Source organism: Pan troglodytes, chromosome 14, assembly GCF_028858775.2.
Source record: "Pan troglodytes isolate AG18354 chromosome 14, NHGRI_mPanTro3-v2.0_pri, whole genome shotgun sequence".
In the NCBI taxonomy this organism is placed as follows: domain Eukaryota; kingdom Metazoa; phylum Chordata; class Mammalia; order Primates; family Hominidae; genus Pan; species Pan troglodytes.
In genome coordinates, this window is record NC_072412.2 from 119,444,918 (window position 1) to 119,469,760 (window position 24,843).

The 24,843-nt window shown below is 51.1% G+C and overlaps 1 protein-coding gene and 1 long non-coding RNA gene across 2 annotated transcripts in view; one reads left to right on the top strand and one right to left on the bottom strand.

Moving 5' to 3' along the window:
- Positions 1–19,079, bottom strand: part of GAS6 (growth arrest specific 6) — a 47,291-nt gene extending 28,212 nt beyond the window's left edge. Inside the window, exons 1-4 of the mRNA XM_024353505.3 lie at positions 18,798–19,079; positions 18,540–18,706; positions 3,523–3,547; positions 2,019–2,081 (exon numbers count right to left, since the gene is read on the bottom strand). Of these exons, the coding sequence (XP_024209273.2) occupies positions 2,019–2,081; positions 3,523–3,547; positions 18,540–18,706; positions 18,798–18,888 (346 nt within the window). The 5' untranslated portion in view covers positions 18,889–19,079. The remainder of the gene's footprint in view (positions 1–2,018; positions 2,082–3,522; positions 3,548–18,539; positions 18,707–18,797) is intronic.
- Positions 19,080–19,117: 38 nt separating this feature from the next.
- Positions 19,118–20,334, top strand: LOC134808175 (uncharacterized). The gene is made up of 2 exons (XR_010150593.1): positions 19,118–19,263; positions 19,978–20,334. It is a non-coding gene; the product is annotated as an uncharacterized LOC134808175 (long non-coding RNA).
- The last annotated feature ends 4,509 nt before the right edge of the window (positions 20,335–24,843 follow it).

Genomic DNA, 24,843 nt, shown 5'->3' on the forward strand with positions numbered 1-24,843 from the left:
GGTTAGGAAAGCGCAACGCTGTTCAGACACAGTCTCCGATATATGAATGGCAAGCCCAGTTAAAAATATCTAAAGGGCTTTTTTAGGTTTTTAAGAATATTTTTAAGGTTTAGTTTTATTAAAAAATAAGCAAGACAACCAGAAAAAAGACTGAGGAGGGCATAGGAGACCCACCCGCGTGCATGAGGCCGAGTCTAAAGCTGTGGCCATGGCCTGTGGAAACCCGGCAGAAAATCTCCCAAATACCCAGCATATGAGGACGGCAGCAGGTGAGGCACTGGGGTGAGACAGACTCAAATGCGTGGTGTTGGGACAGCAGGGGAGGCACTGGGGTGAGACAGACTCAAATGTGTGGTGTTGGGGCAGGAACTGAGCCTGCAGTCTAGATCCCCACCTCATCCATCACGTCAAAAGAAATTACAGGCGGGTCACAGATGAAAACACCTAACAGCAGATAACTGTTTTGTAATCTTGGGGAGAAGCCTAAAGCCCAGGAACTAAGAGAGTATAACAAGTGTGAATACAGAATTTAAAAGAAGAGATTGGTTTAGCAATCACTAAGATAAAACACGCGTGGCAGGATCTGCTTGTCTCCTCTGAGCACGCAGGAGCCTCTGCCCCAAATGCAGACATTGGGCCCTATGTGGCACCTGGCTACTGTGCATGGTTGCAGGTCAGGGCAGGCCGGGCCACAGGGCAGGGCCACCCTCCCATTCCCATGTTTACACTGAGCATTTCCTCTGCCTGTGTCTCTTGGGCTGGGGTCTGTGATACAAGTCCGGGAGGCCAGAGACGCCCACGGACAGTGCGTGGGGCTTGGGGAGCGGGACTGAGCCACCTCTGACTCCTTCTGCTGACTGGGATCCAGCTCCAAAGCCATGCCTGGGAAGAGACTCCTGCCTCTCCCAGGATGACTCCGTCCCGCCACGCCTCCGCTCTCAGCGCCCACAGGGACTCACCAAGCTGGACTTTCATCTAAAACTAGACACACGTGACGCCAGCAGACCACAGACCCAGTGTGAGGGGAGCTGTGGGGGTTGTGCTGCAGGTATGTTAAAATTCATACAGGACACCCAAAACAATCAATCTTACTGCATGATAATTTTGAAATAATAAAAAAGACTTGTGGCAAGCTGAAAAAATTTTTGATAACTTTACTACCAATGGCTAATGTGCAAACTCCTACAAATTGAGAAAAACAGGCAAAAAATATAAACAACAGTTTATAGGAAAAGAAATACACAGTTTTTAAACCTATGAAGCACAGCTTTACTCATTAGTTAAAAAAAAAAAAAACCTGAAATGACTGATGTCATTTCTCGCCTGTTACATTGGAAGAGATCAAAAGTTTAAAAAAACAGTTCATTCACCCCTGCAGGGGCGGAGGCTAAGGCTGGCTCTGGGATAATTTGGCAGTATCTGTATCCAAAGGAAACATGAGGACTGCCTCTGTGATTCCATCCTTGGGAACGCATCCCGCAGACACTCAGACGTGTGGGAGGCAACAGGTGCATGAGGATGTCACGTCAGTTTTGTTTATAATGACGGAAATTGGAAATAACGTGGACATCAGCCAACATGCATGGGCTAAGCTCACATGATGCACCGGCTGGAAATGCCAGCGTGAAGGTGAGACAGGCTAAGAGAGGGTCTCCTGTGCAGACAGAGTTGCAGAGGCACGGGACAGACCGCGTGTGCTAAGCCGCCACGCGTGTGAAGAGCGGAAGGCCGCTCACACATGTTTACATGTCTAAGCACAAGATTCTTGGAACTGTAACTACGGTGGTGTCTGACTGGACGACTCAGAGGCGGGGATGGGCTTTCACATCACACCCTGTGAAACATTTACATTTTGTTCCATGTGCATTTATTGCCTATTGCTAAAAACGTCAAAATTTACTTGTTTAAAAAAGAAAGTTTGGCGAAAAGGGAGCAGGCCTCGGCAAGGGACCACAGCCAAGCCTAAAGCCGCCCAAACCCACAGTGCTCCCAGGAAGGCGCAAAGGAGGCCGACTTACTTTGCACGCAGGTGGCGAAGCCTGAGTTTTTGGTGTACGGAGACCCATACTTGTTGATGCAGTCTGCAGGAAGAAAGGGAACGGATGTCAGTCATCCTTACGAGACCGGATGGACTGCAGAGCCTCCGCTTCTGAGACGCTCTGGAGAGGCAGTTACTCTGCTTACCTGGGGTGCTATCATCCTCCAGAAACAATGCCGCTTAGCTTGTGTTAATAAAAAACATGTTAGCCCCAACCCCGACAAACAGGAAACCGCCTCCACCAACTCAGCGGAGTTGTGCACCCACAGTCGTTAAGTGCGTAAAGCACCGCCCGCCGTTTCGAGGGGGTTCCTCCTGCTGTAAGGGAGAATCATCGGGAATGCTCACTAAGTTCCTGACAGTACTCGAAAAGCTAAACTTCATTTTCCAGTTGACCCCCGTTGGGAAACGCTGTGCTTAACTGGAAAGCCACTCTGCTTTGGAGAAAGCCCCTCCATGCTCTCTGGCTGGCTGGACACAGCTTGACAGCAGACATCCCGCTAGGGCGGCGGGGGGAAGCGAGGCCTGGCACATGCACGTCCAGGGATGACCCGAAACGTGAGACTGTGCAGAACGGTGCGGGGCCTCTCGACCTGGCCCTTCAGGGGGTTACTGTTGCTTATCCAGGCGCAGAAAGGCATGGATGAACAGCGGAAGGCCTCCTGTGGGTGTGCTGTGGACAGCTGGCCACCCCCTGCTTCAGAACTCAGTCCTCGCTGGTGCCCGGGCTTTCTGGGCCAGTGCCAGACCCACTGTGTTTGTTCCAGATATGGACCCAGGGAAGGACCCTTTAAGAGGACATTTACTAAAATGCACTTTGCAACATTAAAAAGGAAGACCCTGGAATACATTTCTCTCCTTCTAAGTGAAATGCTCTCAAAGAGCTCTAAGATGGTGTCAGTTAAACGGGCTGACCCGGGGTCTCTGGCTTTCACTTTCTTGCTGTCCTCCCTTCCCAAGTGTACAGTGGGGGTCTCCGGAGGCCGCCCCACATGCACCAGCTGCTCTGATGGCTGAGATAACGTCTGTGCATTCCCGTTCTTCAAATTAAACAGAAACATTATTCAGTGTTTTCGGTTTTAATTAAGAATACGGTAAATATCAGTCAATACAGCCCACATGAACATGGACCCCTTTGGGGTCCTCAATGACTTCAGAAGTGATTAGTGCTGAGATCAGAAAACCGGGGGACAAAATCAATTACACGTCCTGACAAGGAGCTGAGCCTGGCATCAACTCAGAGAAGGGGTTTGCAGATAACAGCATTCACCTGAGGTTCCACTAACACGGAATAAAGCTGTGGTATAAAACAAACAGAGAAACTTGTGTTTCTGACCTGCATGTTCCGGACAGTTCCACGTGCACCATGTGATTAAGAATCTTCCTTCCAAGAGTTACGTGGTGAGGAGATTCCTCCAACATGAAACACGCACCCCCAACTATGCCTCTACGACAACCAGAGTAGAGAAGTAATTGAGACTTACCTAAGTATCTTGGGTAAAAATAATCCTGTGGAAAAAGAAAAAGAAAAGGCAAGCATTGACCGGCACACTACGAGGGTCTCTGAACAACATAAGCATCAGCTGGTTAATCAGAGGCTGCTCTCGGGGCAGCCGGAGGGCCGCCCCACCCAGGGAACTGAGGGGAAGTGACTGGGGCACGACTGCTGTGAGACCAACAAGCAAAGGCAGGGCCATTTCCAGCTGCGTAGGAAGTGCTACCCGGTGTGTCCAGGGGAGAGGCCTGCCCAGGAGGACAAGAATGCTTCCAAGTAAAACCCCACTCTTAGTTCCCTGTTGACATAAGGGTCTCTAAAACCCAAAGACCTTAGTTCCCTGTCGACATAAGGGTCTCTAAAACCCAAAGACCTTAGTTCCCTGTTGACACAAAGGTCTCTCAAAACCCCAAAGACCTTTCTTTGGCACACGGGCATTGATTTGCACTTATAGTATTGGTGAAACAAAATTGGTACTGGGTGAGGATGGAGGCTGTAATGAAGGGTCTTCTTATCCATGAAAGCGCACTGACGAGGTCCACATTCGACACAAGTGAGCTGTCGAGTCCTGGAACCACCTGCCTGTCACTTGGCCAGCAGAGGCCGGCCGGAAACTTCTTCAGGATCCTTTTGCCATGGCCCACAGATTCTAGGGCCACAGCCTGGTTAAAGCAGCCTCCAATCTCCAGCTTAGGGTCAACCATGCCAGCAGTTTGGCCCTAAATGCTCTAAACCAAGAGACCACAGTCATGGCAGAATAGTCCCAGCGGCCTCTCCATGCTAGGTATGAGTCAGCATTTTTACACTATTTTATGAAATCCTCACAAATAACACCCAGGAAGGTCTTTTTAATCCCATTATCAGGAATGAGGAAACCTGGCTTCAGGATGGTTGTGGGATTCACCTGGGGGCATGAAGGTCAGGATTAGCAGGTGCTGGTAGCATTTTGCAGAGTAGCAGACAGAGGCGGTAGGTACCCAGCGCCATCTGCAATGCGCCTCTGGCTTCATGGGCTGGCTCTGCACAGCCTTTCTGCCTCCTTCCCACCTCTTTCCCACACTTGCTGGCCTCGCCACACCTTTTGTGGGAAGAGCCTAGAGGCCCCGCCCCAGCCTTGCCAACACCCTCCTGAGGCCTGCTTGGATGTGTTTTCACAAAGTTGTGTCCTAGGAAAGATGGGATGCTCTTAAACTCTTACTCCCTTAAGAGAAAGGAAGGGTCAGGGTGAGCTGGTGTTCAGCTCATGTGTCTGTTGGGAGGGCGGCCGCCCTGAAGGTCAGGAGGGCTGCAGACCTGGAACACACACCCTCATGCCTGCCCTCATTTCTCTCACTTCCAATTTTAGTCATGGGTTGGCAAACTCCAAGAAAAGGCAAGAACAGCCATACCAAGTGAGCACTGGTGGAGCCTGGAGCAACACGAGGTGGCACCAGGTTTCTAGGCTTGGAAGGAGAAGGAAAGTGATGGGGCTTTGTCTCAAAGCAGGAGGCTCTGGCTCTGAAATAAAAGACTTGCGAGGGATGCAAAAGGTGTCCTTTCAGGTTTAGAAGCCAGGGATTGAAAACAACTAAGAACTAGTGAGCAAACGGCCTAACTATACACAAATGCTTGCATTACCACAGCTTTACAGCAAGTGTGTTCTATTTTTCAAAATCAAGACTAGTCATACTACCTAATGTGTAATCTGTATTAATACCAAGTTTTATTGTTGCAAAAAGGCATTATTCATGGAAAAACTATGCCAATCTCCTCTCAGTTCACCACACCTATGGGAATGGGGTTTCTGAAACCACAGGGTTATAACCCTGGGTACTGTATCCTAATTTGCATGTTTGATTATTTGAGACAGTAATGGAGGCAGAAAGCATATGCTAATTCCACCAGCGAACTAGGGGAAAGATGGTTAAACCATGAGCAAGAGAAAAGCTAAGACGAATAAACCTAAAAACGCTATACACTCCTGAGAGAAAGAAAAAGAGACATTTCACATTTTCCTGAGAACATTCTGGTATACACTCCCAAGAAAGAAAGACATTTCACGTTGTCCTGAGAACATTCTGGTATACACTCCTGAGATAAAGACATTTCACGTTGTCCTGAGAACATTCTAGCCAAAGATGTAAGACCCAGAAATGGCTTTGAGTAAAGGCACCCAGATAAGCTCCCTGACCTGCAGAACCAAACACAGAGCACTTTGTTCTCAAAACCCTCCCACCCCTGTCTGCACTACAGCTTGTTCAGGTCCATAAACCTTGGCCTGAAGCCCTGCATTAGCCAACTCTCCAGAGCAGCACCCCCAGGAGTCCCCATGGAGCAGAGGCCACCACTCAGGAGGCCGAGATTTAGAACCAGGAGCTCCTTACGTACACGCTGATTCTCTTTCTTCTCAACCTAGGAAGAGCAAGACCTGTGGTAATGGGTTGGTGTGCTGGGGTTAGGTGAGGGCAACAGGGGGAAGAAGCTGGGATTCCCAGGCTGGAAATGGCACCATTTGGCCCCTGGAAATCCTTTCCCCAGGGATCTGCTTCTGTTTTATTTGAACAGCTACAGATAAAAATAAGTGAGCAAACCCCAAGCCACTGCATTGTTAGCTGAAGCTTCAAGAGGAAAAAGACTACATCTACCTGCCCAGCACCGAGCCTGGTGCTGACTGTCCCCCAGAGGCCTCAGGAGCCGTCACCAAACACATGGATGGATGACAGATTAACAGTGGATGAGTGCGTGAAAGAATGGATGGGTGAATAAATGAGTGGATGGGCAGATGGATGCATGAATGAGTGGGTGGATGGATGGATGAGTGAATGGATGAATGACGGAACAGATGGATTGATAGATGGATAGATGGATGGATAGATGCATGTATGGATAAATGCACAGATGAATGAATGAATGGATGGATGAGTGAATCGGTGGATAGATTAGTGAGTAGGATGGATGAGTGAGCAGACAGATGCATGGATGGATAAGTGAGTGGATGGGTGAATAAACAGATGAATGAATGAATGAATCAGTGGATGAATGAGTGAATGGGAATGAATGGATGAGTGGATAGAGATGGATGAACAAATGAATGAGTGGATGGATGAGTGGGTGGACGAAAGAATGAATGAGTGGATGGATGAGTAAATGAATGGAGATGGATGGATAAATGAATGAGGATGGATGGATGACTGAGTGGGTGAATGAATAAATGCGTAGATAGATGGGTGAGTGGATGGATGGATGAATGAATAAAACAATGAGTGAATAGATGGATGAGTGAGTGTATGAATGAGTGAGTGGGTGGATGAGTGGCCAGATGAGTGAATGAATGAGTGGGTGGATGGGTGAGTGAATGGATGAATGAATGAAAGAATGAGTGAGTGGGTAGATGAGTGAGTACATGAATGGATGAGTGGGTGGATAGGTGAATGGATGGACAGATGAATGAATGAATGAGTGGGTGAATGAGTGAGTAGATAGATGAATAAATGAATGAATGAATAGGTGGGTGAGTGGGTGGGTGAATGGATGAGTGAATGGGTGGGTGAGTGAGTGGATAGATGAGTGAATGAATGAGTGGGTGAATGGGTGACTGGATGGAGATGGATGAATAAATGAAGGAATGAGTGGATGGGTGGATGAGCGAGTGCATGGATAGTTGAATGAATGAGTGGGTGGATGGGTGAATGAATGAATCAGTGGGCAAGTGCAAGGTCCTGCAGTTTTCACTCCCACAGAGCACTGAATGCTCAGTTTCACTTAAATCATAGATAAGTACTTGGAAGAAAAGTCAAAATCAATGCTCCCAGTCTGTTTCTTTTAATAATATGGAAGTGTTTGTGCTGTAATTCCTCAGGTTTACAAACCCCCACGTGATTTTAAAACTTACATCCTTGTTATTAACTGACATCTGCCAAACCCACTCTTCTAGGTGACAAGTGTGGTGCCCACTGCACGGAGGATGCAGCCATTAGGTCTCTCGGAGGTTTGTGTGCTTTGCTGTTCCTGGCAGGGAGGACTTGGAGGGCAGCAGCCTCCTGGTCAGTGCAGGGCCCCGTCCCTGGGTGAAGCAGGGCAGGTGCTCGGCCCGCGCTCCTGAGGCTCTGGCGCAACTGTGAGTGGCCCAGGATGGCCATGAATGCAGCCCAACATAAATTCGTAAACTTTCTTAAAACATGAGCTTTAGGCACAGACCTTCTTTTTAGCTCATCAGCTACTGTTAGTGTTAATTTTATGTGTGGCCCAAGACAGTTCTTCTTCCAGTGTGGCCCACGGAAGCCAAAAGATTGGACGTCCCTGTGCTGGGGGTTCCAGGGCTGGTCGAGGCTGGGAGCCCCGTCTGCAGAAGGTCCCGGTGTGAACAGCAGAGTCGGTGCCTCCTCTGACGCCTCCCTGACTGTGCCCATTGCCCTTCGGTTTCGTAAGCATGGAGGAAACTGAACCTGAAGCAGCTTGGAGGGAGCTGAGCCCCAGGACAGGAGCCTGGTCTGGCTGGGGTCTAACATGAGGCCCCAAATTTGTTATAAAACTACAGAAAGTGTCTGATGAGTAGATGCCACCTCCGGACCCTGGCATCCACCTCTGCTGCCTTTGCTCTGCTCAGGAGGGCAGTGGGTGCCGGCAGAATCCATGGGAATTGGTGCAGTGTCACAAAGACCCAAGCCCACCTCCGCCCCTGCCCTGCCCACCACCAGACCCAGGTCTCCGCTGCTCAAAGCCACCCACAGGGCAAAGGTCAAGCATGGCAGGGAGCTGCACACAGGGTTCCCAGGATGGGTCGGCCTCGGGGACCAGGCTGTAGCCTGGCCACCCATGCGGCAACCCTACCAGCAGGGCACTGCGGTTCTCACGCCCCAACCCCCAAATGACCTTTGACCTGGTGACAGGCTTCCTCACCCAGAGCTGTGGTTCGGAACAAGGTGGGGTGACCTCCCCACGCCACCGCAGGAATCAGGCAGCACCCAGCATGTGAAGAGACCCTCCAAGGGGCGGGGGAGACTCTTCCCCAGGCCTGCTCTGGGGCCCCTGCCTACCTGCCTGCAGCTTGGTGAGGGTTTCCAGTGGTCTCTCAATCCAACTAGACCCTGGGAGGGGCCCATTCACTTCTTAAAAATGGCCAAAACCTCCATGCGGTGATGGCATACAACACAGCACATTAACAAGACAAGAAACACTTTTGGGCCCAAAGTGCACTGAACTGGAAGCACCTCACGCAGCCTAAAGTCAGTTTGGAAGGTTCCAGAACATTTCCTAAACACCTTCATCTCTGAATACACTTTAACTCCTTGGGTCCCAGCAAGGTCTCTGCCTGGTGGTGAGGGGCGGCCAGGGGATTAAGGGCACGGCCCGACCTGACGCTCACTCATCCTTGGGCCACGGTCCCCGCAGAGCTGCAGTGAGGATCAGAGGTCAGTGAACGTGGAGAACCTTCCGCAAACACCCGATGTCAGTCCTGCATAAATCTTTTTGTGTGAGTTTCATCTGCATTCACACAGCAAATAGTGGTTATTTTTCAGAGCGTGCTAAGAATGTCTTACTCTCTTTAGCAAATAACAGCCATAAATTTTGTTTCCAAAAATCTTTATCTTACTTGACAAGTGGGTGGAGACTGCCGAGCGCAGGGACTCTTTATCAACACCATAACTTTCTCTGATATTTTCCGTGGGAAATGGTCACAAGAATTCACTAACCCTTTGACCATAGCGCTGTCTTCCAAGAACTTGACTTCTATGAGAAAACTCAGGGTAACGCCCACAGGAACTGCCCTTGGGGAGCCTTCCTTTCTCAGCATTTGCAGAGTCTCTGAAGAGCCGCTGTCTTACAGACCCTTGGCCTGGCAGCCCAGCTCTATTCATGTTCTTCTAGCTTGGGAAGTGCAAAATCCTTTCCTTCCTTCCGAATTCGTTTCCTAAGTCTTCACACCCGCAGCAGCCTGCTCTAGCCCTGAGCAAAGTGGAAGTGCTGATCCCACTGCCCACAGGAGGCAGTGCATGGCCCCCAGCCCAGAGGACCCCAGGCTGACCTGGAGGGAGACAGGCCCCAGGAAAGCACAGTCAGTACACCCGGCATGCCCATCTGCACCCAGGGTCAGCGGTGACAGGTGCCTCTGCCCTCCTCCAAGCTCACGCCCAGGTGTGCCCTCCCTTGCTGGGAGCCCTCTTCCTGGGAGCTCATCCTGGGTGTGACTGCCCGGTCAGATGTGGATGCTGGGAACGGCCTCTGTAGCTGACTGCACAGCTGTGAGCACCCTCCATGCCTCACAGCACCGACGTGGTGCCTGACCCGGTGGGTAACCAAGCTCTTCTCACAGAAGCCCCGAGACACACATCAGTGTCTCTCATGGGCTTCATGGCAAACGAGACAGAGGAGCTCGAGTGGCTTCCAGCAGCTGCACGGCGGTAACACCGAGACTCGCCCCACACAGCAGTGACGCCGAGACTCGCCCCGCACGGAAGTCATGCTAAGACTCAACCCTGCACGGCAGTCATGCTGAGACTCACTCTGCCCGTCTCTGCCCCAAACACAGAGCGTGCTCCCGACAGCCCCCAGCAGGGTGTCCCGTGGTGCACAACATTCAGCATGTGAGCGTGGACGCAGGGAAGGAACAGCTGCAGCCCCCCCAGGCCCTGGGCCAGCACAGGCTCTCATCGAGGAAGGCCCGCTGTCTTTCAGGGCAAGCCCCGCCGAGGGCTGCCTGCTTTGAAGTGCAGAGCAGTGACTGTCTCTGGCCATTTGGCAGCATCCTTGCGGGCCCTGAGAGAAGCCAGTCAGGAAGCCACACAGCTGTCGGATGGGAGGGATGCTGGCCACAAGAAACACTACAAGGAGAGAGGCCCAGGACACGCCACTGTTTGCACGTGGTGGGCAGAAGGGAGCCTGGGAAAGTGCTGACTAAAGACAGGCCAGTCTGCGGGGGAGCAGAGGGCGGGGAGGAGGAAGGAAGAGGGTTCCTCCGTGCCCACCCCGGCCCCGGTGGCATCGCTGTCCTGGGAGCAGCCTCATGCCCGCAACAGCTGCCGTGGAGAGGAAGTGGGATGTCTCACTGCAAATGCTTTGGGAAAAACAAGACAGTGTACTTTGTGATCATATAAAACAGCAAAATAAAATAGTCGTGGGCACAGGGCCAGTGATTCTGCAGTTAGAGCCATGTGGACTCGGTCCCCACCTCCGGCGAGGGCGTCTCCTGCACACGGCACCCACGCCTCAGGTCGCACACACGTGCCTTGGACCCAAGTTCACCTTTGGAGGTGTCAGTCCCTCCAAGAAGATGTGCTAACCTTGGAGTCTGGGGCCTGGGCTTCCATCAGAGTCTTCCCCACAGAAAGCGAACTGGGACTGGTCCCTCAATAAGCTACCGGCCTCTGTTCACAGCAGCACAGCATGAGAGGACGCCTGGGTCTTGCCAGCCACCACGTGCTATGATCCCAGGACAAACACGATTGCAAAGTTTGTGTGTGTTCCCGGCTTACAAATGGGGAGGTTTATTTACGGCCTCTCCGGATCCATGGGGAGCTGCTCCATGGGACGCTGGACAGCTCAGTTCCCTTGAAAGGATGGCTGCACCATCGAGCATGACTCGACCCAAAGATCCAACCCCCAGGGGCCTGGCAGGGACAGCTGTGCTCGGGACGCCGGTGTGCCACTGCCGCTTCTGCGCCGGGAGTCACGCCCCGGCCTCTCCCACTGGGCTCCCAGCCCGAGCTCTGCCCAGCTGGTGTAAGGACAGTAAAGGCAACCAGATGCCCTGACTGCGACCACCACCAACAGTCGCCAAGAGTGCACGCAAGCAGAAATCACAGATGCCCCAGCAGCTGCCTGAGGGACAGGCTTCTCCTCCGGCTTTATCCAAGTTGAGCTGGTCTTCGGCCAGACGACCAAGCTCAGGCCCCAAATTCACCTGGGTTGCTCTGAGGACTGGTGAGACTTAAAGGTCACTTGGACTCCTCCAGTGGCCGGGACACATGTCTCTCTAGTGGACTGGTTGCCTTCCGTGTTGTGAGGACCGGCCAGGCCTGCAGGTTGGTGCCTTCCTCTGGCCTCACTGAGCAGCAACACTCAAGTTCAAACACAAAACCACCATTTATGGTGGAGCCATGGGCTCTGTAGCCCAGCATGACGCACCTGGCAGACCATGTTCATGAGACTAATGCTCCGAGCCACTGACACACACCCAGCTCCCCGCAGCCGCCCTGTGCTTTATGCGCACACACCAGCACCACTCAGCCCTCACATGGGTGCCAGTATGCTCACAGTCGCCTGCACACAGAGGAGCACACAGTGGGGCCGGGGGTGCTGCCGCGTCCTGCTCTCCCCCAGTCCCAGCGAGCACAGGAGTTAATGACAGAGTGTGGGGCTCAAATGCCCAGGACACACTGTAGCCCTCCACGGCCTCTCAGGGCCTCAGTTTCCACATCTGTAAAATGGCTCAGTGACAGCGGTTACACAGTTGTCGTGAGGATGTAACAACTTCACACATGGAGACCCCGAGAACAGCACTCTCAGGAGGACCCGTGCACGATTCATCTTTCAGACTAACAGACGAGCTGAGCGACGGACGAGCTAAGCGATGGATCTGAGAACGGGAGTGATCGGGAAGTGAACAGTTTCATCATCTGCTGCTGCTATTCAATTGTCAGGGTTGAAATAAACGGTAAGCTGGCCTGCCCGTAAACACTGTCATGTATTTCCCACAAGTGTAAAAAGGAAGTGAACAGTATCTTCCAGGTGTGGTGGAGACAGTCCAGACACACCCAAAGCCCACTGCGCCTCCCTGAGAGCTCCCGCGTCCGGGCTGCCCTCATTTGGAGTGGGCAGGAATGCCACACTGCAGCCCTCTCTGCTTCTGCAGGGACGGTCAACTTAGCAATTCAGAAAAGAAACAATGTTGACTCAGAGAGTGGCCTTACTGTACTGTGGACAGTTGGTCCTGGATGGGAGCCAGTCCCAGCCTGGCCGAACGTTTGGCCTTTGTATGCTGAGAATACGGCCACTGCAGTGACCGGCCCAGGCTCTCTGAGGGCTGGCTGGGTCAAGCTGTGTGTTTTCCATGGAGCCCCAAGTTCAAAGGGGAGGTCGTCACAAAACTGGGTCTAGCAGGTTTGTGGACAGATGTGGAGAAAATGTATTTTCTTATCATAGGCACTAACACTGGAAGGAAAAAAATTTCACCTATAATTTGAAAATGGAGCCCCAGAAAATTAGTAGAACATTAACAAGGCCCAATGCACTTTACTATTTCTTTTGAATATTATACTTTTAATCAACACCCGTCAGTCAGAGCAGAGAGTGCCTCTGTCAGAGTGAAAGGCAAAACTGATACTGTTCTTAACTTATTCCACTTCCAGCTCCCCTTTAAAATTTATTTTAAAACTTTTAAAATGAACCTTTCACTTGGTCAGGGTCAAAATTTACACGGCGTACACACCAGGTTTGCAGTGAAATCACTGGAATATAAAAACCATGGAAGAGTCCAGAGCATTTCCAACATCAAATACGAAACCCTTAAACAAGCAGCTTTGCATTGGAGAAACAGCTCTCAGTTTTAACCTTAGAAAACAGGGGAAAATGAAGCATGAGGAAACCTGGATGCCTGTCAATCGCTCTGGGGTAAAGCCATAACCTGGGAAGTGCTCAGCATGCCCCAGCTAGCAAGCTTAACGCCCCTTTACTCAGAATCTCAAGAAAGAAGCCATAAGCACTTGCTTCCTAAAAGGGTGTTTTGTTCCTAAATAACAAAGGGAGACGTTCAGCGTTTCTCAAAACGTCTTTAATTAGAGTTTTCCACAGATGTGAAGCTCTCCGGCTCGGGTGAGGGTGTCGTGTGCAGGGCCTGGCACTCGGCTGCCTCTGAGAAAGCCCCGGAGGAGCCTGGCACCAAGTGCCTGCAGACGCCCGGGTGAAAACAAGCATCTGCACAGGTGCGGGCACAGGAGAGGGCTGCGGAGCCAGCACGGAAGACAGCCCTCAAAGGAGGCCGGGCCGGGGTCCACCTGCAGGCCTCAGGATGGGCCCAGGAGGAAAGGCCTTGGCCACAGGGCTCCGGCCCCTCAGGCAGGGGGCTCTGGGAGTGGAGAGACCCTGGGGGTCTGAGGAAGCTGGGGCCACAGAGCCCCGGGACCTTGTGTCACTTTTTAGTGATCCTGATGCAGCTGTCAGTGGTCTTCTGACCCCAAAGTTGTAGAAAGAGAAAAGTGTGTGAGAGGGTGCACATGTGTCTGTGTGTGTCTGCATGCATGTGGCTGGGCATCCATGTGTGCCTGTGTGTGTATATGTGTCTATGTGACTGCGTGTACATGTGTGCATATTATGCATGTGTGTACATGTCTGTCAGTGTATGACTGTGTACGTATGTCTATGTGAATGTGTGCATGTATGTGTGTGCATGTCTGTCAGTGTGTGTGACTGTGTGTTTACATATGTCTATGTGAATGTGTGCATATATGTGTACATGTCTGCTAGTATGTGCCTTTGTGTGTGCATGTCTGTGTGTGCCTATGTATGCATGTCTGTGACTATATGTACATCTATGTGAATGTGTGCATGTATGTGTACATGTCTGCTAGTATGTGCCTTTGTGTGTGCATGTCTGTGTGTGACTGTGTACGTATGTGTACATGTCTGTGTGTGCCTAGGTATGCATGTCTGTGTGTTTGTGACTGTATGTATGTGTACATGTCTGTGTGTGCCTATGTATGCATGTCTGTGTGTGTGACTATGTACATCTATGTGAATGTGTGCATGTATGAGTACATGTCTGTTAGTATGTGTGTGCATGTCATTATGCATGTGTGTACATGTCTGTGTGACTGTATGTATGTCTATGTGAATGTGTGCATGTCTGTGTACATGTCTGTTAGTATGTGTGTGTGTGTCATTATGCATGTGTGTACATGTCTGTGTGACTATGTATGTCTGTGAATGTGTGCATGCATGTGTACATGTCTGTTAGTATGTGTGTGCTTGTCATGCATGTGTGTACATGTCTGTGTGACTGTATGTCTATATGAATGTGTGCATGTATGTGTACATGTCTGTTAGTATGTGTGCCTTGTATGTGCATGTCTGGACAGTGTGTGACTGTGTGTAGGTATGTCTATGTGAATGTGTGCATGTATGTGTACATGTCTGTTAGTATGTGTGTGCCTGTGTGTGTGCATGTCTGTCAGTGTGTGTGTACGTATGTCTATGTGAATGTGTGCATACGTATGTACATGTCTGTTAGTATGTGTGTGCCTGTGTGTGTGCATGTATATCTGTGTCTATGGGAACGTATGTACATGTGTGCATGTGTCCAGGTAGGGGTGTGTGTGTCCATGCACACCTGTATCCATGAGTCAGCACCTATCTGTGCGGGTGTCCATGTGTGAATGTGTGTGCATGTGTCTGTGTGTGGGAGTGTGCTGCAGCCTCTGTCAAGGCAGGGCAGGGGAGGTCTCAGCCTGGCCATCACCTTCCCCACCAGGCGCCCCCACATTGTACAGCCCTCCCCTCCAACAGGGACCTCCCTTTAGGCCATCCCAACATCTGGGCCTGTGTCCCAGCCAAGTGGCTGTCCCCAAGTGGGGACTCAGAGGGGTTTTCATTTCCATAAAGGGTACCCCTTCCCCAGCTGTTCCCAAAGAATCCACAAGGTCAGGGAAAAGGTGCTTGGAGGGCACATGCAGTTCAGGATGAGCCCGCAAGTTTGAAAACGGATGCACCAACATCCCATGCGGAGAATTCCTCACCACCAGCAGTGGGGAGAAGAGAGAGACTGGGACAGAGAGAGAAACACAGAGGGAGACAAAGAAAAGAGATGGGGGAAGGGAAACCTGGCCTCGGAGCACAGGCCTGGCCACATGTCGTGCAGGTGCGGGTACAGGTGCAGGTTGCTAATCCAGGCCAACCCTCAGGGAAGGCCACCAGCCCTCGGTGAATATTGTGCTTTGTATCTCAGATAAAGCCAGGTGATGGGATCAGGAACCACAGCCTGGATGATTTTCCGGCAGGCAGGCCGGGGATCAAAGTGCACAAACAGGCTCCCAGGCAGGCACCGGAGGACCTGGGCGGTAGGGCTGGGCTGGGATAAGTCTCTAGTCTCGGATCATTTCTGGAATCAAGGGGTGATTATGGAGACCTTAGCAGGCCCTGGAACCTGATGGCCTTCAAGGATTTAGTAAAAAGTCACTGGGCCTGGGAAGCTTTAGCAGAGACACCGTGGGGAGTTACCCAGTCTTCTCTGAATTAGAAACTCGGGCAAGGAACCCAGCAGGGAGAGGCAAGGCCAGGGAGGGAGAATAACAATATAAAAAGGAAAACAAGATAAGGAGAAGGTCCGGGCGGTGGAGAGCAAGCAGGCATGTGGGGGTGGCCCAGCCTGGAGGAATGTCGGGGGAGGGGCACGGCTCCAGCAGAGCGGGCTGGGGAGGTGGGAGGAGTGTCCCCTCCAGCAGAACAGGGCTTTAAACCACAGGTGTGTGGGGAGGGCCAAAGCCCGGGAGGGGTGCTGGGCTTAGTATCTGCCTGCTGGAAGGGCTGCACAGCAGGTGCTTCCGGGAAGAAGGCGCAACCAGGAAGATGCCCCAGCGAGGGGCAGTGGGACACACTTCGGGCAGGTTAGCAGTTTAGCAGGTGGACATGAAGGTGAGCACACTGGAGAGCTGGCTCCAGCTGTCCCTTCCCTCCCTCGTAGGAGCCTGCCCAGGGGAAACAGCCAGGGCTGGGTAGGTGCGTGTTAACTAACGAGAGCCAGGTACTTCCCACATCCTAAAATGGCAGGGGGCTGGGACCACCTTCCCTACAACCACCCGTGGAGGACCACACATCAGGATCCTGGGCCTGGGGAGGCCAGGGACCCAAGGATGCTCTGACAGTCACCATGGCCAGGTCCTGGTCACCTCTTGAGCTCAGGCCACAGGCCTTTTCCTCAATCAGCCTCACTGCACAAAATGTAAAGTGAGCAACATTTCAAAGACAAAGAGCCCCTGGCCTTTGACAGGGAGAAGTTCATGGATGATTTTCATGCATTAGCAAGAAGTTGTGCTTGGACGGTCCCCTCGGGCCTGGGGTCTCCCAAGAGTGTGGCAGAGGATGCAGTGGAGACTAGGGTCCCGGGAGGGGTGGGCCTGGTGTGCTGGAGCCGGCTGGGACTCCAGCCAGCCTCTGGACCCTGCCCCTGCCCCTGCCCCAACCAGGCTGTCCCCAGCATCCACCTGCCACGCAGGAACCGGAAACAGAAGCAGAAACAGACAGCAAGCTAATGGCCAGATCCAAAACCAGAGGGAAAGCGGGTTGTTATCATTTGGCATGGGGGCTGGGAAGGAGGGCAGAACGCTGGGAACTGAGATGATGCTGAAAAGAAGCCGACAGAGGCTGCCGGGGCCAGGCTGTGAGAGGACGGGAGGGATGCCTCCCGGGCACCAAAGCCACTCAGCCACATGCAGGAGGGTGAGGAGATGAACATGCCAGCACAGAAACCATGTGACGCAACCGCAGTTGTATTAAAGTGATGGGGTCCTGAGTGCTGTTTTCATTTTCTTATCTTCATTTCACACCTTTGTAAATAAAGTTATTAAATTAAAATTGGAAAGCCAGGTGGGGGACTGACTTGGGAAGAACAGCACAGTATGTCCAGGCAGCGTCCAGTCTGATTGACATGGGCCCTGCAGGTCCTGGAGGACAGCGAGGAGGGGCTGCGGCCGGGCCTTGCAGGGCTGCGCGGAGCGGGTACTGTGGGGTGGGGGTGACCCTGCTGCCCTCAACTCCCATCACCAGCACGCCCCATGCCACAGTCCCTGTGCACGCAGAATGTTCCGGGTGAGGACGCTGTTGGAGGACACTGCACCAGCCACACGACCAACCCCACAGCTGGGCGGCGACTCCGAGCGACCAGGGCACACAGGCCCACCGGCCTGAGCCAGCAGCACAGGCCAGGATTCATCATTAAAGAAACGGGAAAACAGAGAGGCCGGGGAGAGTGACCAAGCTAGGCTGCGCTGAAGGAGGGCACGGGCCTGTGGGGCTGTGGGCAGCCCCCGGGCAACAGCCCCAGGTGCGTCATCTCTGCAGGGATGAGCTATGTCCACAAGTGCACAGTGGCCATCTGACAGCCTCAGAGCTTTCAGAAAGGCAGATCTAAGAGGGGTCAAGTCAACCACTAGAAATGTAAGCGGAAACAGGCCTCCATGGTTCATCCAGAACCACTCTTTCATCTCGGGTGACATTTATTCCACCCCAGGAGAATTCTTTAAAAGGAACATTCCAGCAGAACGGAAAACTTCGCTATGAAATCACCCTGACTTCAGGGCGGGAGGGACGTCAACGGGAATCCACACCTTCTCGGACTTCCCAAAGTCACCCGCTCCCGAGCCCGCAGGATAGAGTGGCCAGGCCGTCCTCACACGGCGGCTCCTGCGGGAGGCGGCCCCGGGCGCCCCGCCTTCTCCAAGGACATTCCTAACCGAGGTGCCGCGGCCAGCACCGTCGGGCTCCTGAAAGCACCCGCTGCCTCTAGGAGAGCACCTGGCAGAAAGGGGCCGCGGAGCCGCCCTCCCCTCCCGCATGCGGCCCCGCTCGATTCCTGGAATCTTATTTTTGGACCTGCTGCCGCAAGCAGTTCCCGCCCTCGGCCCTTTCAATTCCTCTTTCGGGAGGGGACTGCTCTCCACCCCTCTCAGGAGGACGAGGCGCGGCCCGGGGGTTCCTCACCTCCAGCCCAGCAGAGGGAGGGCCGCGGGGAAGCGGTTTGGGTTTTAACCATTGTGTTTCTCTCGCACTTTGGAAACGGACTCCCGGCTTCCCCGCGGGGAGGCGTCTGACAGCGAGCGTTTCCCGGACAGCCCCGCAGCGTCTCACCGGCCTGCGCGGGGATCCTGGGGTCGCCGGGGGATGGGCGTGGGGGACGCGGGGCGGGCCGGGGCTCCTGGGACCCTGAGGCCAGGCCTCGCCGGGCGGAGCTGGGGGGCGGCAGCAGCGCTGCCTCTCGGGAGGGGTTGGAGGCGCGCGGGCGCCAGGGGTTCCCCCGCATCCCGCCCGCCGGCTGCTCACCGTCTCGGGGTCGTTCTCGAATACCTCCCGCGCCTCCTCGCGGCTGCACAGCTCCTCCACGCACTCCCTCTCCAGGTGGCCCTGCTTGGCCTCCTCGAAGACCTGAAAGGCGCGGCGCTGCCTGGGCCGCAGGAACTGCGTGGCCTCGCGCGCCGGCAACAGCGCGGCTGCCCGGAGGGAGAGAGGGGGACGCGTCAAGCCGCGCCCGGAGCCTCCTCCCGCCGCCCGGGGACGGGGTCTCGGGCCCGCGGGACTCACCAAGCGCGCACTCCGCGGCCAGCAGCAGCAGCAGCAGCAGCTGCGGCGCGCGGCGCAGGGCGGCGGGCCCGGGCGAGAGCGAAGGGGCCATGGCGGGCCGGGGACGCGCGGTCAGAGCGCCCGGGAGGCCGAGGCGAGCCGCGGGCGCCGCGGGGCGGAGGCTCCGGTCATCCCGTCCTGGCGGCCCTGAAGGTCACATCGTGGCGGCGGCGGCGGCGGCGGCTGCGGCACCTCAAGCGCTCGGTCTGGGCGTGTTCGGGCGGCTGCGCGCGGGGAGGCGGCGGGGGCGGGACCAGCGCGCGGGCGGGGCGCGGGTTCCCGGGAGGATCCGGGCGCGGGGAAAGCGGAGCGTCCGGGACGCGGCGGGACTCGAGTGTTTCGGAAAAGGAGCGTCTCCCCAGGCGGTGGTTGTCTTCACTAGCGATGGGGTAAAAGGAGGACGCAATACCTGGTTCAACTTGAGCAGGTACATTTTGACCATATTCCAGGTGTCATGTGAAGATTTAAGCCTCTTTCCAACCCCCACTCCCCCCGAATCTACTGCATCCTTTTTGGAGTCTTCATTCTTAGGCACATTTTGTCAAGACTTAAAACCTACCAAAGAAAAGATACACTGAGGTCAGATCCAATCCCACTGGGGGCCAGCGAGTGAAATGCGACGGTTTCCTTTTGTAATCTCTGTTTTTCATAATGATGACATTAAAAATCTTGAGGTTTCCCAGTAGATATTTAAGCTGAAAGCAACATTGTGCTTGTCTTCAGAGACCAAGACTTTCTGGCTCTTGTCTTGGAATATTTCGCAAAGTCATAGGCAAAACACACACAAACAAACAGAACCAAAACACAGCAGACCACTCACGGGGGACCGAACCAGGCAGTTAGCCCAGCATCCCCCTGCTGCGGGAGGAGGGAGCTTGGATACTCCTCTCTGGAGAATCCTGCTCTGGAAATCCCCACACCCCAAAATGCAATGTAGAGGGGCAGTGAGTCAGCACCCCACCCCAAATGAATGGCCGTTCTGCTCAGCAGGCTCAACGCTTAGATCTCCAGATCCAGTTTCTCTTTGCTTTCTGTAATTGGAAGAATGGAATAGGATTGCTGCTAGGAATCTTTGAGGTCACTGGTTAGAAAGTGGGATTATGAGCATGAATTTTTTTTGTTGTTGTTTGTTTGTTTTCAGACGGAGTCTCGCTATGTTGCCCAGGCTGGGGTGCAGTGGCGTGATCTCTGCTCACTGCAAGCTCCGCCTCCCAGGTTCACGCCATTCTCCTGCCTCAGCCTCCCGAGTAGCCGGGACCACAGGCGCCCGCCACCACGCCTGGCTAATTTTTTTTATTTTTAGTAGAGACGGGGTTTCACCGTGTTAGCCAGGATGATCTCAATCTCCTGACCTCGTGATCCGCCCGCCTCGGCCTCCCAAAGTGCTGGGATTACAGGTGTGAGCCACCGCGCCTGGCCGATCATGAATATGTTAATTTAAGCAAATGAATGTCCCTGGGAATGATCTTCAAAGAGAATTAAAGTGGGATAGAGAAGTCATCTATCTGCACCTGTGTCTGAACCAGAATGACGAGGCACTTCCATGTCAGCTAGTTACTGGAGCAGGCGGAGTAAGGAGTACCCCTGGGCTTCTGCCCCGAAACCACCACGGCTACTTCAAAACAATATTACATTAATTTTCCTGCTTGTTCTTGAGAAGCACTGGTTTGAAAAATTGGATGGGGTGATACATGTTTTAATCAGTATTTACAAGGCTCCTTAATCACTTCATCAGACAATTCATTGAGCACCTACTATGTGCCAGGCAGTGTAATTCATTGAGCACCTACTGTGTGCCAGGCAGTGTCTGAGGCACTTCTAGCCATTATTTCCTAAGGGTTCCAGCAGCCCATGGATAAACTTCAAAGAGTGTAAGCTCCTAAAAATTGTTCGTATTTTCTGCACATTTTTGTAGTTTTGGAGAAGAGAGTTAATGGAGTTCTTGCCATTCGCAGAATTATTTGATCCCTTTAGGAATGAGCATCTCTAGTCTCTGCCTGTTCATCTGGGACAATCTGCACCTGGGCGTGGGCCTGCTGCTTCAGATCAGTAGGTATCAGAATGAACTCAGTTGGATGGGGCAGTTCAGGACCCCTGGCCTCCTTTTAGTCTGGACCCCACTCTCATTCCTCATATTCTCAATTCACTCTTTCTACTGAGTTACTATCCTAGTAAAGACAATGCCTCCTATCATCTAGAGACTTGGTTTGATACAATGCATTCACATACAACTGCTCGTTTTGATTTCTATAACTGGGGAATACAGAAAGCAAATATGCGGTGCAATGGAGGATGTCTCCATTACCCCAGATAACTCCAAAATTCTTCACCTAGTTACCAGTGCAGGAAATTCGTTCGAAGGCAGAAATGGAAAATGAATAACAAACAATTTGGATGTGTTCCAAAAATGGAGAGTTGTCAGGCACTATATTATACAACCTGAAATATCAATGGTGAAGTGGACAGTTCACCTCCACAGGGGGCAGGAGGTTGGACCCAGGGCAATGGATGTTTTATATGGATGGTTAACCGGTCTGTGGCCATGAGGTGGAAAGCTGTGTACGCCTGTGAAGCCATCATCACAATCAAGTTAGGGAACATAGCCATCACCCAAAAAGTGTTCTCATGCCCTTTGGTAATTCCTCCCTCCTAAATGTCCCCACCCTACCCCACATCCCAGTTTCTATGCAAAAACCGCTGACCAACTTTCTATCACTATAGATTTGTTTGTATTTTCTAGACTTTTATATAAAAAGAATTATACTGTATGTACACGTTTTTGTCTGTTTTTTTCACTTAACATATTTATTTTCAGAATCATCTATCTCGTTGCAGGTGTATTCCTTTTTATTGCTCAGTAGTATTCCACTGTATGGATATAACACAATTTGTTTATCATTCACCTGTTGAGGGACATTATACTTGCTTCTAAATTTTTACTATCACAAATAAAGCTGCTGTAGGCATTCATGTGTGTGTCCATCGTGTGGACATTGTGTGCACACGTGCTTCCATTTCTCTTGGGGAAATATCTAGGAGCAGAGTGTCTGGATCCCATGGTAGGTATTTGTTTAACTTTTTAAACTGTTTTTCAAAGTGCTTATACTGTTTTTCATTTTCACCATCAATGCATGAGGGTCCCAGTTGCTCCACATCCCCACCCATACTTTCTGTGGTCACTTTAAAAATTTTTAGCCACCCCGTCCGGGAGGTGAGGGGCGCCTCTGCCCGGCCGCCCCTACTGGGAAGTGAGGAGCCCCTCTGCCCGGCCACCACCCCGTCTGGGAGGTGTACCCAACAGCTCATTGAGAACGGGCCATGATGACAATGGCGGTTTTGTGGAATAGAAAGGGGGGAAAGGTGGGGAAAAGATTGAGAAATCGGATGGTTGCCGTGTCTGTGTAGAAAGAGGTAGACATGGGAGACTTTTCATTTTGTTCTGTACTAAGAAAAATTCTTCTGCCTTGGGATCCTGTTGATCTGTGACCTTACCCCCAACCCTGTGCTCTCTGAAACATGTGCTGTGTCCACTCAGGGGTAAATGGATTAAGGGCGGTGCAAGATGTGCTTTGTTAAACAGATGCTTGAAGGCAGCATGCTCGTTAAGAGTCATCACCACTCCCTAATCTCAAGTACCCAGGGACACAAACACTGCGGAAGGCCGCAGGGTCCTCTGCCTAGGAAAACCAGAGACCTTTGTTCACTTGTTTATCTGCTGACCTTCCCTCCACTATTGTCCTGTGACCCTGCCAAATCCCCCTCTGCGAGAAACACCCAAGAATGATCAATAAAAAAAAAATAATAAAAATAAAAAAAACCCCTACACTCCACTGGAAAAAAAAAAATTTTACTCACTCTAATATGTATATAATGGTATTTCATTGTAGTTTAAATTTGCATTTTTCAAATAACTAGTGATGTTGAACAAATTTTATTGTACTTGTTGCCATCCAGATATCTTCTTTGGTGAAATGTCTGTTTAAGTTTTACTTTCTTTCTTTTCCTTTACTTGGTGATATGGTTTGGCTGTGTCCCCACCCAAATCTCATCTTGACTTCCCACGTGTTATGGGAAGGACCTGGTGGGAGGTAATTGAATCATGGGGGCAAGTCTTTCCCATGCTGTTGTCATGATAGTGAATAACTCTTACAAGATCTGATGGTTTTAAAAAGAGGAATTCCCCTGCACAAGCTCTCTGTCTTTGCTTTCTGCCATCTGTGTAAGACGTGACTTGCTCCTCCTTACCTTCTGCCATGATTGTGAGGCTTCCCCAGCCACGTGGAACTGTGAGTCCAGTTAAACCTCTTTCCTTTGTAAACTGCCCAGTCTCAGGTATGTCTTTATCGGCAGCGTGAAAATTGACTAATACACTTGGGATGTTTGGTTTTCCAATTGTTGAGCTGTTTGTTGAGTTTTAAGAGTTCTATAACTATTCTAGAAGCAAGTCCATTATCAGATGTGTGGTTTGCAAATATTTATTTCCAGTCTGCGGCTTGTCTTTTCATTCTATTAAATGTGTCTTTAGCCAGGCATGGTAGTGGGTGCCTGTAGCTTCAGCTACTTGAGAGGCTGAGGCAGGAGGATTTCTTGAGCCCAGGAGTTTAAGCCTGGTCTGCGCAATACAGCGAGACTCTGTCTCCAAGATAAAAAGAAATTAAAGTATCTTTCAAAGATCAGAATTCTTAATTTTGAAGTGCAGCTTATTTTCTTTAATGGATTCTGCTTTTGGTGTCACATTTGCCTAACTCAAGGTCACAAAGATTTTATTACAGAAGTTCTGTAGATTTCAGTTTTACATTTAAGATGGTGATCCATTTTGAATGAGTTTTATAAATGCTGAAGTATGAAACAAAGTGTGTATCTGTATGTATGTGCCTAGGGAAATGCAATCATCCCAGCACTGTTAAAAAGACTATTCTTTCTCCACTGACTTGCCTTTGCACTTTTGTCAATAACCAATTGATAATATATGTGCAAATCTATTTGTAGACTCTGTTCTGTCCCATTTATTTGTTTGTCTCTTTTTAAAGTTAATACCACACTGTCTTGACTATAGTAGATGCATAACAAGAATTGAAGTCAGGTAATGTAAATACTCAGGTAGTGTAAATACTCAAACATTCTTCTTTCTCAAAGTGTGCAGTTGTTTGGTTATTCTGTTTTCTTTGCATCTACATATGAATATTAGAATCAGCTGGTCATTCTCTACAAAAAGCCTGCCAAGATTTTAATTGAGATTGCATTAAATCTACAGGTCAATTTTTAGACAATGAACAGTTTGACAATATTGAGGCTTCTGATATGTGAACGCGGTATATCTTTCATTTATTTAAGTCTTCTTAAATTATCTCCACAGTCTTTCATAGTATTCAATGTACAGGCCTGATATATATGTTATTAGATTTGTTTCTAAATATTTCACTTTCTTTGTCCTATTGTAAATGGCATTATTTATTTATTTATTTTTTGAGACAAGATCTCACTCTGTCACTGAGGCTGCAGTGCAGTGATGCAATCTTAGCCCACTGCAACCTCTGCCTCCCAGACTCAAGTGATCCTGTCACGTAGCTGGGACTACAGGCATGCGCCACCATGCCTGGCTAATTTTTTGTATTTTTTGTAAAGATGGGCTTTTGCCGTGTTGTTCAGGCTGGTCTTGAATTCCTGGCCTCAAGCAATCCACCCCCCTTAGCTTCCCAAACTGCTGGGATGACAAGTGTGAGCCACTACACCTGGCCTTTGGCATTGTTTTTCATTTCAATCTAATTGTTTAAACATTTGATTTTTGTGTCTTTATCTTGTATCACACAACTTTGCTTAATTCAATTATTCTGATTTTTTTGTAGCTTCAATAGAATTTTTCTTACTTAGATAATCATGCTGTCTGTAAATATAGACACTTTTACTTCCTCCTTTCAAATCTGGGTGCTATTTAATTCTTTTCTGTCTGATTGCACTGCCTAATAACCTCCCATGCAATGTTGACTAGAAATGGAGACAGTGTGTA